The sequence below is a fragment of the Physeter macrocephalus genome, chromosome 6 (assembly GCF_002837175.3).
Source record: "Physeter macrocephalus isolate SW-GA chromosome 6, ASM283717v5, whole genome shotgun sequence".
Taxonomy (NCBI): Eukaryota; Metazoa; Chordata; class Mammalia; order Artiodactyla; family Physeteridae; genus Physeter; species Physeter macrocephalus.
Window position 1 is genome coordinate 45,618,972 of NC_041219.1, and position 12,362 is coordinate 45,631,333.

Genomic DNA, 12,362 nt, shown 5'->3' on the forward strand with positions numbered 1-12,362 from the left:
TCGTGTTCTTTAACCAAAGGCCATTCCGAGTTGGACTGGTATTTTGGGTGGGCTGTGGCTGTCATCTCCCAGTCTCCTAAGCCTCCTCCCTCCACCTATTTCAGGTGGGCAGGTGAAGGCAGGGCTACATAATGCCTACTCAATTTGGTCCTGCGGAGGACACAGAGGCGGGGGGCTCCAGTCTCTCCATCGAATCTGAGTATTTCCCGAATTGGAATTAGGAAACCAAACGGTGCTTCAGGCCTCCCAGGGAGGGTAGCAACTCAGGCCGGGCTCGTAAGCGGGTCAGGATCTGGAAAGACCAGTGTGAGGTCTCGGGTTTCGGCAGCGGGAGGCGGGACGCCCACCCTCACCCCTTCCCCAGAAGAACGCGACGAGGACCCGTGAGCCGGGGAGCTCCGCGGCGCCGGGGAAGGCGAGGCGGGGCCGGTGCTGCAGGTCGCGGCCCAAGCGGAGGAAGCAGCCGCCGCCCCAGCTGAGGGAGTGTGGCCGGTGGCTTCCCGGGGGAGGGCGACGAGAACGAGCCCTTTCGAACGTTTCCACCCGGCTCGCTTACTTCGGCCCGGCCCCGCCCGGCCCCGCCCCAGACGCTCGGGCCACCGCCTCCTCTCCGCCAACTCTGGGTAGGTGGGGGGTGGGGGAGGACAGCGCCAGCGCCTTTAAGAGGCGTGGCCACATGCTCCGCCCCCACCTGCCCCTCGCGCGCCAGTGAGGGGTGGGGCGCGGGAGGAGGTGCCGGGGCTGGAGGGGGAGCAAGGCTTGCGCTGACGCGCAGGCGCAGTAGCCGGGCGACGGAGCGTGTGTTTCCAAAATGGCGGCAGCGATGGATGTGGATACCCCGAGCGGCACGAACAGCGGCGCGGGCAAGAAGCGCTTTGAAGTGAAAAAGGTTGGGTCTCGCCAGCGTCCTCCTCAGGGAAGCTAGAGAGGCGTGGATCTGGCTGGCAGGCCCGAGGATGGCCAAGGCGCGGAGGAAAGGGCTTCACTTCAGGGCGTTTCTGGCACAGGGTACCACGAAAGGAAGCCGGGGGGCGGGGTTTAGGGTTGATCGGCGTGACTGCCGCCCACTGTCAGTGGCAGTATTGGTTTCGTTAGGAGGTTGAGGGGCCAATCACGGAGGTGCTTATTGAGATACGCGGGATTGCGACTTGGCTGCAGGAGCCAAGCGCCTGAGCTGTCACTGGAGTGGTGGAGGGGTGGGGAAGGAGAGGGTGGGGTGGGAGGAAGGGGGAGTCGGAGTGCTGCGGTGGGTGGAGGGTGGGGCGGTGTGGCGAAAGCCGGGAACCAGAGGTCCTACCGCTTTGGAGGCCTCTGAGGACCCGGGCTGGCGATCTCCGTGCCCCGCCCCTGTCCGAAGCTTGGAGTCCCTCTGAGGGACCCCGACCCGGTCCTCGCCTAATCGAGGCCTCCATTAGCCCTCTCTGGTCCTCGCCCCTGCCGAGTTAAAGTGTGTCGAGTGTAACTCTTGGCTCTTCTGAGAGGTCTGTTGGTTTGTCACACAGCCGCCCCAGTCCTGTGGTCATATTCAGAATCCCGCTGTCCAAAAAAAAAAAAAAAAAACATGGTGGAATTTGTTAAAAAGAAAATGCGAGCCCAAATCTTGTGTCATTTAGGGAGGGTTGAGTACTAGTTGCGAACGACCTGGTAAAAGTGGGAAAGCAGAAATGTGGGACGTGTCTTTTTGCATGAAATGTCCTTATAGTTGTTTGCCAGCAGTTTGGGAGAAAAGTGCCGATTCCCACCCAAGATAAAACAGATCTGTACAAAATGAAGACCTGAAATAGGAAAGATGTTACTCCTGGAACATCTGGCTAAACCCTGACAATATTCCCCCTCCTAGTGCTTTTTGGCGTTTCATTGTGGGCCCTGCGTGCTCAGTTACAGCCAGCAGCCATGTTGAAGAATAGAAGTAGGATTTTTTTTCCTCCCAGTTGAAGCTGTAGGGTGAAAAGTGCTGAAGAAGTTACTAGACACTGAGAATTAGGCTTGAAAGATATGAAGGTTTGAGAAGTAGCACCAAATTCGTGGATGAAAGGGAGTTTGGGAATATTTATAATTGCAGAAGCCAGAGGGTTGAGTTACTTAAATACTACTTTTAGATAAACTCTTATGGAAATTATCTTAACTGAATATAACAGTGAGCATGTATAAGTTGAAAACAGTTTATTTGATGATAGGAACTGAACAAAATTATAGTGAATTTTAGAGTTTGTTGTGCAGTTATCTTGTAAGATTTAAGTGATGACCTTGTTCTGTGTATTGACACTGGGTAGTTATCCAGCTTATCCCACGATTACCCGTTTTATGATCCAATCATCATCTTCGTTCATTCTGTTCCTTGTTTTCGACCTCCCCATTCCTGCTTCCAAAGTCTCCTTGAAGAGCAGATATTTGTTTATGCAGAAATTGAGCTCTTCTGCAACTGCCAGGAGAACCTGCACCGTAATTCAAGTTTGTGATTATTAGACCTAAAACAGGCACTTAAAAATTATTCCTGATTTGTTTGCATTGATATGGCTGACTAAACTGTAGGAAAAAATAAAAGATGACATTCATTTCCGTATTTATATACTCAACTGTTTGGAGAATGGGTGAGCGTACGTGTAGCCTACTTTTGCTGTCTGATATAATAAATATGAGTAATGTAACCTCTAGAAGCTCTTTTGTTTAGTGGTCCTTGTGGCCAAAAAGATGATAACTGCAGCATGAAATCCTAGAGTGTCGTGTGTGTGTTCTATGTGTGTCTATGCTTGTGTTACAAGGAGAGTAGAGTGCATTGTTCCCCCTTTTTCTCTTTGCAGTGGAATGCGGTAGCTCTCTGGGCCTGGGATATTGTGGTTGATAACTGTGCCATCTGCCGGAACCACATTATGGATCTTTGTAAGTAATTGGAGGAGGATGGGAGGAAGTTGAGAAGGTTACAGAGATTGCGGCCATCCTGATGTGACCAGTTTTCTTCTTCACAAGGAGATATAAAGTACAGTCAGAGCACTTGGGGTCTTCTGCATCTAGTCCATTGGTATGTTTGAAATAAAGTAGTTTTTTATGATGTCCTGCAGGCATACTCCTCGCTCAGAATAAATCTACTCAATCTAAAGATGGCAAGGCCACATTTAGAATGAATTGTGGACACAGGGGTACTATTGATTATATCCTCTCTGTTTCCCATCTTGTAACCAGACTCAAAGGCAAAAATAGTGAAAGAAAGAAAAATAACTTTGAGCTAAAATGTTCTATTAGAACTAGTTTTTGCTGGGGATTTATGAAGAAAAGAAGCCTGAGTATGGATTTTCATTGTTAACCCCAAGTGTAGTTAAGGGGACATCACTGCCGACATCTAAATAGGCAGTTAATTGCTCTAAAGAAATTTAATTTAAATTTCCACATATTTCATTACACATAGTGGTCAACACGTAGTAGGTTTGATTATAGCTGTTGATGGACTTAGTATCCTTGTAGTAATAGGGGCAAGAATGTTGATCACACCAGGGACAGTCACTTCATCCAGTTACAATTTCTTCCAGGTACTAAAATGGTTTGTTATTGAGATCAGGAATAGGGCAAAGAAATTGCAACTTTCTCGAATTGAAATTATAACTTATTTTTTAAATGACTTACCTGCCTCTTCAGCTTTATCTTGAGCCACTCTCCTGCTTACTCTGGTGGTTCCTCTGACTTTCTTTCCATTCTTCAAGTGTCCATGCTCTTGTTTAGAGCCCTTACATATCCTGTTCCCTCTGCTGAAGTGTTCTTCGCCTCTTCTCCCCCATCTTTGTCTAATGCAGCATTGTCTAATCTAAATGTAAGCCTCAATTGTGAGCACATATGTAATTTAAAGTTTTCTAGTACTCATACTAACAAAGTTAAAAGAAACAGATGATTTATATTTTATTTATTCTACTATATCCAAAATATTTTTATTTCAACATGTAATCAATATTTTAAAGTGAAATATTTTACTTTTTTGTGTGTGAGTGTGTACTAAGTCTTCAAAGTGTATTTCACACTTCCAGAGCATCTCATTTCAGACTAGTCACATTTCAAGTGCTCAATTCTCACACGTGGCCAGTGGCTACTTTATTGGGCAGTGTAGAACTAACCTATAGCTGGTCTTCAGGTCTCACCTTGAACTTGCTCAAAGATGTTTTCCCTGACCATACTTACATACACACAAACACAAGCTATGACAGTTCTGTTAAATATTTCCAAGGCATCCTATAGTTTCCTTTGTAGCAGTCATTTAATTTAGTTGGTTCTTTATAATTCCATGTTATTTACTGATGTGTTCCTAGCATCTAGCATAGTGTCTCGTACTATAATACTTCTATATCTAGTGAGAAACTATAATAGGTTCTCACTAGATATTTGCTCAGTGAATCATAAAAACACAAAATAGGAGACTAGTCTGTGGTCATTGCAACTTGGAAAGCACAAATCAAATATTTTGTGTGGGAAAACAATCATGGCATGTGTTGGTAGTTTACTGCCCTTGGTTTCTTTGAATTTTGACCCTGTTTACCTTTTCACACAACAGTCAAAGCAGATCAGCAGCTACCATGATGTTTAATGTAGAGAGAAGGAACCCATCGCAGAAAAACACATGCACACTGTTAAATGTGCTAGGGTGGGGTTTTTGATTACGTGCTTGCCAATTCCTTGCTGTGCGTTTTCACAAGGAGTTGCGCCCAGAGAAAATTTTACTTTCTTGGGGCTCTTTTCTGTAATCCTGACTTGTTTTTAACCTCTGTATTTAAGTCATTGTGTGTCTCTCTGGATGCCAGAGAATGCACTTCTTGGGAAGATAGTGACAGACAAAGGCCACTGATATTCTGTCTTCTCTTAGTGTTGAACACTTGAGGGGTCATTGTGGGCTTTTAGTTAGACACCTGCTTTAGCATACATTTTAAATGTCAGTTGCAGAAGTAGGACATTGAATTCCTATAACAAACAAAGTATTTTCAAGTCATGTCTTATGTTCATTTGATGAATATTTATATCCTGGGCATTTTGCAAGGTCTAGGATAAAAGACCTGAGATCAGGTCTTTACCCTTATGGAACATACCCTTCTGTTTATTACAGACACTAAAGAGAAATCTGGTTGCTGCAACTGGGCTTGTCTTCCTTTCAAAAATAGATGAATTATGATGCTTGTAAAAAGACACTTTTGTTAAAGATGAAAATAAGAATCTTCATCTAGCAATGGCCATTTTCTAATAAATTCTGGTCTGGCATTAAATGAATAATTGTATACAGAGCCGTAAATAAACGAGTGATTATGGCTGTGCTCCAGTTGAACTCACCTACAAAGCATTCTTGGTCTGAAGACTTCCTCTTTGGAATCTAAATTGATACTATCTGTCCTACTATAGCTTCATACTTATTTTGCATTGCCCTATTTCTTGGTTCTTTTAAAGAACACAATCTGCTAGGTGTAATTTTCTCCATTGCCTCAGGTAATCTTGTTCCACATGAAGGGGGCATCCAGAAGTGCTTAGACCCAGCCTCTGCCTGTAAGTTAGTCTTTTCCTAAAACCACAGGGCCATCAATATTTTCAAAGTGTGAAATCCCTTCACTTCCAAGAAGAAGACATTGCTTCCTTAGCAGTCCTCTGGTTGTAATGCTCTTGTATTGAAGTATAAAAGTCCTCAAGCTTTATAAGTCACAGGAAATAAACTTCTGCCCTTGCAGGGGTCTGATAGGAACCTGTTATGTGCTGCTTTTCTGTCTGCTTTAGGCTGACAGAGAACAATTCCTTCCCGTTTAAACAAACGACTAAACCCCAATGCTCAGCCTCTGGACCAAAAGCTTGAAAACATTTTATCTTTGAGAACATTTTACACTTGTATTTAGTAATTTTTCATGCCTTATCCCCTTTTATCTGACGTTCTGTATTGCAATCCTATTTCTGATCTTTTTTATTATTATTAAAGTATAGTTGATTTACAATATTAATTTCAGGTGTACAACATAGTGATTGAATGCTTTTATAGATTATACTCCCTTTAAAGTTGTTATAAAATATTTGCTATATTCCCTGTGCTGTACAATATATTTTTGTTCTTTGTTAGGAGTTTTCTGATAAGAATAAATGTATATTTGGCCCCCATTCTCTCTATTTATAGAAGTGTTTTTTGTTTGTTTCTTCAGGTACTGAGAGCCTACTTTGCGCTAGGCATAGAACGACAGCCCCTTAAAAATACGTAGACCTGGAAAAATTTAAACATGATAATGTACCTTGAAACAGTTTCATTATTTACTTAAATAATAATAATTGTGCCTCTTGCTTAGCGAATTTCTTAATACATAGTCCTCATCTAAGTGAGAGGATCCAACTTGAAGGACATCAGATTTTATCTTCTCTGCCATCTCTTTGAATAGGGTGCATTCACAGCCCCCATACATTCTTGAATATATGGCATAGGCCCTAGATTCGCCACTTTTATCAGAAGGAAAACCAGTTATTCTCTTTGTAGTGTGAATCTGGGTAGCATAAGCAACTTCTGTGATTTCAGATCCTTTGCCTTTCATATTTTTGAAGGGTGGGGGAAAAAACATTATGGTATATCTCTTCCTCTAAGACCAAATGTATGCATTAACATCTCAGCATTACTTTCGTACAATTTTACTATTTTCCACCTATGGAAGTTTGAAGTAATTGTCTCCTATTAAATAGTCTTTCCTGAAGCTTTTTGTTCTTCAGAAGGGAGACTCCATTTAGTTACCACCTTCAGAGAAAGCAAATTACACATTAGTAATTCTTGTTCATTGAATATTTATCCCCAGTAGAGCTTTACTCATCCTTTCTGGATCTCAGTCAGATTTTTTATTCTATTTAAGTTCCCTCCCTTCCCCCTCTATGAAATTGATATTTGGATACATTTGCAGCAATTTGCTCCATTCACCAGTCAGAATCACCTCGGGGGCGATAAGTGTCACTAAGTGGTAGCCCCGAGTCTCCTCTAACCCGTTGGCCTCACAGGTCTGCTGTGTTGACGGTGTTTTAAGGACTTGAGTTTTGACGTCCTCATGCAGCGCGCACACTGCACTTCGCCGCTGGCCTCTTCACCCCCTTTTACTTGCTCTGTCCCAGCTCCATATGTCTGCCTGACTCCTTTAGGGACTAGAGCTTGTCCCCCAGCTAGGCTTTCATGTGGCAAGCGTGGGTGTCGTAAGGGCCTGAGAGGAAGCATTCGCCAAGAATAGAGATGCCAGTTCTCAGAACAGTAAGAGTTATGAGGTAGCTTTAAGAATTTACTAAATTTACCAGATTAGGAGGAATCACTGTCATTTGGACAAGTCAGGTTATGTTCAGAGTTTAAAAGTGCTTTTTCCTTCGTTACTCTGTTTTTGAACAAGGGGAGGGATTCATTGCAAAGCATGCTGTTAAGTCATATCTCTGCCTTCTCTATTCTTCACCCCTTTCCACATTCATTAAAAGACAATTACGACTAATTAACCACTTGAGATTTTGTTCATGTCTATGCCATCACCACCAAACCTCCCCCCCCCCCGCCCCCGAGTCGTGTCATCGTGTCATCGTGCAGGTAGGGCAGCTGTAGGTGAAAAGGTTGTTGCCGGGGTCCAGTGCTGTTGTGCTCTTGTTCCCACAGGCATAGAGTGTCAAGCCAACCAGGCGTCTGCTACTTCTGAAGAGTGCACCGTTGCGTGGGGAGTCTGTAACGTAAGGAAACATCTTTCCCTATCAGCATGGCTTGTAAACATGGTACCACTTTTCCTGCTTTGCCAGTCTTGAAACTAACTAGGAAAAAAATGACTAGCCCACTTTTCTCCCGAAAGGTACACAAGTATTAAAAAAAAAAAAAGATTTAAAAGCATTGTACTGTTCACCTGTTATAGGGTAAAAATTATTAGTTATTGCAGAGACAATAGTTTTTCTTAATTGTAAAGTGTACCAACTTTAGTCAGCAACATTTTGGGGATTCATCTTTGGGAATTGCCTTCAAATCACAGTCTTTGGAATATTCTGTTAGTGGAAATCTTTACTTTCATAACACATTTTTAAAAGGCTAGGCGTCTTGTGGAACTAAGGTGAATAAATTGAGTGTCCGTGTGTGTGTGTGTGTGTGTGTGTGTGTGTGTGTGTGTGTGTGTGTGTGTGTTTTAGGTGTGGCAAATGTACTAAGTTAGGATTGGGGGTTTTTTTTTTAATGTGGCTCATGCCAGAAATGTTTTGTACAGCATCTTTGGACTGAATGTACAGCCTTCCAGGGAGTGACAGCTGTCAAGGATAATAGACATCAAATATGTTATTTCCAGCACGTGTTAAAAATTCACCCTTATAGACATGTAGTCCCCGTCATATGAGCTAAAATTGTCCTGTCCGGCGTCCTGTGCTCAGGGGACAGAGGGCTCCCAGCATGACACAGGCCTAAGAAGTCAGACTCTGGAGTCAGACCATCATTCCCTGTCTCTGGGACTTACTTGCTAGGTGACTTTGGGCAAGGTATTGGCCTCTCTAAGCCTCGTATGAAATGGAGCTGATAGTAGATTGCATAGTGTCACGATCACGATGAAGTGATTTTATGTTAAAAAGTGCTTAGAGGAGTTGGGGGTTTTTTGGGACATGAGCCACCCATCTCCTTGCATGCCCCTGCAGTAAACCTTTCTCTGCTCAAAAAAAAAAAACTGCTTAGAACACCTCCTGCACGCAATAAGCGTCTTTGTTAATAAATATAAATAAATAAAATTTGGGGTGGCTGTAGTTCCTGAAGAGAGAGCTATCAGTACTTTTCTCCCTCGGGTTGAGGCTCTCCTCCCAGCCCACACCTTGTGGGGCACCTTCTCCATGCTGTCAGGGCCCTTCGACAGTTTCACAGTAGCCCCGGGCCAAGGGACAGTGTTTGTCATTTATGGGGATAAAGAATAAAGCTTATCGGGCTCTTTGCTCTCCCTGGCATCGAGGCGTATACTAAGAACCTTGTCACTTTGTGGTGGAAGGAAAAGGAGTGAGCTTCTCCTTAAATTCAGCTCAGGAGAGTCGAGCTCAGAGAGCCTGCCGCCAAGAAGAGCCAGCAGGTGTGCCTGAAACCTTTGGACTAGGCCCAGGTCCTAGTGCTGGATCTTCTACTAACCTGCTCTATGAATTAGGCAAGTCACTTAACTCTTCTGGTTTTCAGTTTCCTGTCTGTAAAATGAAGATAATAATAGCCGTCATGCTTGCTTGCCTGGGTTGCTGGAGGCTCCAGTGAGGTAATAGATGTTTACAGACTGCCTGCAAAGTGTGAAGCACCAGGCAGTGTATTTCGAGACTGCTCAGTGTACTCATTAATATGTCTTAGATGGTTAACAGGAAGAAAGCTGGGAACAGGGACATTCAGGGATGCTGTCACCAGCCCTGCAGCCTCATTTGCAGCCCGTCTTTCCCTCTGTCTTCGGAGGTGGCTGGGGAGTACAGGACCCTGTACTGCTGCAAGGTGCCTAACGGGGCAGCTGGGAGGTGGAGAAGGGTGTCCTGAACGCCCTTAGGTGAGCCTGTCCCCACCGCCTGGGGATTGAGAAAAATGCCTCCGCTTTCTGCCTTTGGGAAATTTTGTTTTTTCTCTTTTTCAGAAATAATGAGTTGTGTGAGCCTCAGGAGGAAAGGGATCTTGCAAAGGTCCACTGCTCTGGGAGAGTCTTTGTCCTGTTGAGTAGCCCCAAGTGCACTAGCCGTGGACTCTAGTGTTTGTCACTGAATTCTCTTTCTGTCTTTGTGCAGAGACAATTCACAGATGATAATCCACATTATGATTCTTAAGTTCCATGTTTGTTTGGGGGGACATGCTGACCAGAGTTCAGGGCTGTTATTAAGCCAAGACTGCCAAAGCTTTCATGGTGTGTTGGGGTGTCAGCACTTCTCCCCTGTCCCCACTCAGCCGACCCATCATGGCTCAGGTGAGGGCACTCTCGTTCCGTGCGAGTTCGCGGCTCACGCGAGCAGGGGCGGAGGATAAACATCCACTGCAGAGGTGCTGTGGTTAGCGTCTGCACGTCCTTAACTCACACCGAAAAACTGCCCTCGGACTTTCCTTCTTCCCGTATCCGAAGGCCAACTCCTCGCTCCCTGTCAGTCCCCAGTCGTCTTGGTACTTTTGCCCTTTTACTTCCTGTCTCGAGCATGGAGTAAGCCCTTCGACTCTCTTTCAGCTGTTTGCGTGCAGTGTGCCCATCGTAATACTTCCTTTTACCCTAATTTTTTATCTCATTCCTTTTTAAGACACAGTCTCTCACCCACTAAAGGCTCACTGAGTACCAGGCTGTTGTCATATCAATACACCTATAAACAAATGGGGAAATAAAGTCCTTTGGAAAGAGTTGAGCTGCGTGTGGAAGGTCGGGGAAGTGCCCCTCTCAGCTCCGGGTGGTGGCAGGGGTGGCGCGCTACCCACACTGAGTAGATGCCTCTGCTCCTGGGGTTCCCTTCTCCAAGGTGGGGAGGGCAGCTGGGGACCAAGAAGGGGGAATGTTTGAAATCCGCGTGTGATCAAGGGCCTCCCTGCGTGAGTCCCAGTAGAGTAGGCCCCCCCTACAGGCCGCATAGGACCAGGCAGCCCAACTCCGTCTTCCCTTAGGGAAAGAGAGCTCACTGCTAGAACACCGCCATGCTTCCTAAATGCATTCTTCCTTTTGTAGGAATGACGTTTCTGACATGTTTCACTGGACTTAGCCTCGTACCTAACCAAGGTGTAGCCCGTCGTTGACCTTTTGTCTCCCGTTGTGTGCTGCCTTCCATAACTCTTCTCCAGCCCCTGTGTGTAACTGCCCCACTGCCCTTGAGACGTATTGTCATCAGAGAGCTGAGCCTTCACAGAATTATTTTTAATAAAATGTATCTTTTCTTCCAGCATGCTTTTCACTTCCACTGCATCTCCCGCTGGCTCAAAACACGGCAGGTGTGTCCGTTGGACAACAGAGAGTGGGAATTTCAAAAATATGGGCACTAGAAAAAGAGAATTCTTCCATCAAGCTCAACTGTTTCATTAGCCATTTAATGACTTGCCTTCCTGTTACTTAATTATAAATTAGATAGAACCGTGTTTTTTCTGCTTTGTCTTTTCAGTTTGCTATTCCTGCACCCATATTGTATTCTGTGTCACACGGCAGGTGTGTCCGTTGGACAACAGAGAGTGGGAATTTCAAAAGTAGGTGTCTCTGGCTGTTTTGACGTTTTAAGGTTGGGCTTTGTGGTCAGTATCATGCTTGGACTCACGTCAAGCTGGCGGGTGCACAGTCTTAGAAGATGGAGACATGGAACATGCCTTGTTTTCATAAACCAGCTTTTGGTTGGTTAGACAAGGACTCATCTGTGTGGAAAACGCATAGGTGAATCCACATGAGAAGCTTGCAGCCTAGAGTTTCCCAGCTATCCAGGTTCTATGAAAGTAGAAAATATGAGAATTTGCAAACTATTAAATATTTCCAAAATCACATCAGTAATAAGGCTTCAGAGGCTAACTAATGTCAGGGGTCTTTGCTTTGGGCTAGAATTATATCCACCTATCATGTTTCATTGGTTTATCTCATGCTGATTAATTCTGATACAGCGTTTATGGCTGTCTCAACTAAATCATTATTGTTGTGGCTGTTAGTAGTATGTAAATAAAACATGACGTGTAAATTTTCAAAACTTCAAGCGGTCAGAGGGTATTCCACAAAAGATGGGTCTCACCTTGTTTTTCTCACTCTTTCCTGGAGGTGACCGTCAGCAACAGCTTCTTAGCGGCTTTCCCGAGTGTCCCCGTGTATGTACTTGAATGTATTTGGATATACATGTAGAACTTTTTATATCTGTAGTAGTAATTCCTAAAAGAGGAATTTCTGATTAAAGAGTATGTATGTTTTTATTTTTGATAGTGTCAGATTTTCCTTTCCCAAGAATATGTACTAATTCACCGTCCCTACAAACAGTGAAGCGGGAGGCTCCATTCTCCGTTTCTTGCCAATGTTCTGTTATCAAACTTTTCCATCTTAGCTACTGACAGGTGAAAATTAGTATTCAATTGCATTTTTTAAAATTTTCAGTGAAATTGGGCTACTTTTTATATATTTTATGCCTATTATATTTTTGTGCGAAATGCTCTTTTATCTGTTGAATTTTTAGTCATTTTCTTGATCAAATTTTTAATGAAAAGGGAGATTTTTACTTAAATATGAGTTTTGACTAGCAGAATATTCTTACGTTTAAAAACCAAAAAATAGCGTTCTTAGTTTGTGAAATGTTTACAAATCACTTATTGGTACAGTTATTTTGTTTTTAGACTTGATTATTTATTTTGGTAAAGAATTTTGAAAGTCTTGTGAAAGGCATGTTCATTTTTTTTTTTTTTTTTTTTTTTTTTTTTTTGCGGTACACGGGCCTCC

The 12,362-nt window shown here is 43.9% G+C and overlaps 1 protein-coding gene and 1 non-coding gene across 4 annotated transcripts in view; both read left to right on the forward strand.

The window, feature by feature from the left end:
• The first annotated feature begins 760 nt into the window (after positions 1-760).
• On the forward strand, positions 761-11,097 carry RBX1 (ring-box 1). 3 transcript variants are annotated; one of them, XM_055085330.1, is made up of 4 exons: positions 761-889; positions 2,802-2,880; positions 7,613-7,683; positions 10,635-10,840. In XM_055085330.1, exons 1-4 carry the CDS (start codon positions 812-814, stop codon positions 10,638-10,640), a joined length of 234 nt encoding a protein of 77 aa, XP_054941305.1. In that variant the 5' UTR covers positions 761-811; the 3' UTR covers positions 10,641-10,840. The 3 variants fall into 3 exon arrangements, with proteins under 3 accessions (XP_054941305.1, XP_054941304.1, XP_023983052.1); XM_024127284.3 differs by lacking the exon at positions 10,635-10,840 and adding an exon at positions 10,847-11,097 and having other exon boundaries at positions 762-889; XM_055085329.1 differs by lacking the exons at positions 7,613-7,683; positions 10,635-10,840 and adding an exon at positions 10,847-11,097.
• The window catches only part of LOC102983946 (uncharacterized), a 4,610-nt gene continuing 3,344 nt past the window's right edge, over positions 11,097-12,362 (forward strand). The window contains exon 1 of the transcript XR_008617592.1: positions 11,097-11,143. This is a non-coding gene — a transcript (uncharacterized protein). The remainder of the gene's footprint in view (positions 11,144-12,362) is intronic.

Bases quoted from the DNA above. Each gene is read 5' to 3' on its own strand.
- RBX1 (XM_055085329.1), top strand. From the start codon at position 812: ATGGCGGCAGCGATGGATGTGGATACCCCGAGCGGCACGAACAGCGGC. The intron at 890-2,801 runs GTTGGGTCTCGC...TTCTCTTTGCAG, and splicing joins AGCGCTTTGAAGTGAAAAAG to TGGAATGCGGTAGCTCTCTG. The intron at 2,881-10,846 runs GTAAGTAATTGG...CTTTTCTTCCAG, and splicing joins GAACCACATTATGGATCTTT to CATGCTTTTCACTTCCACTG.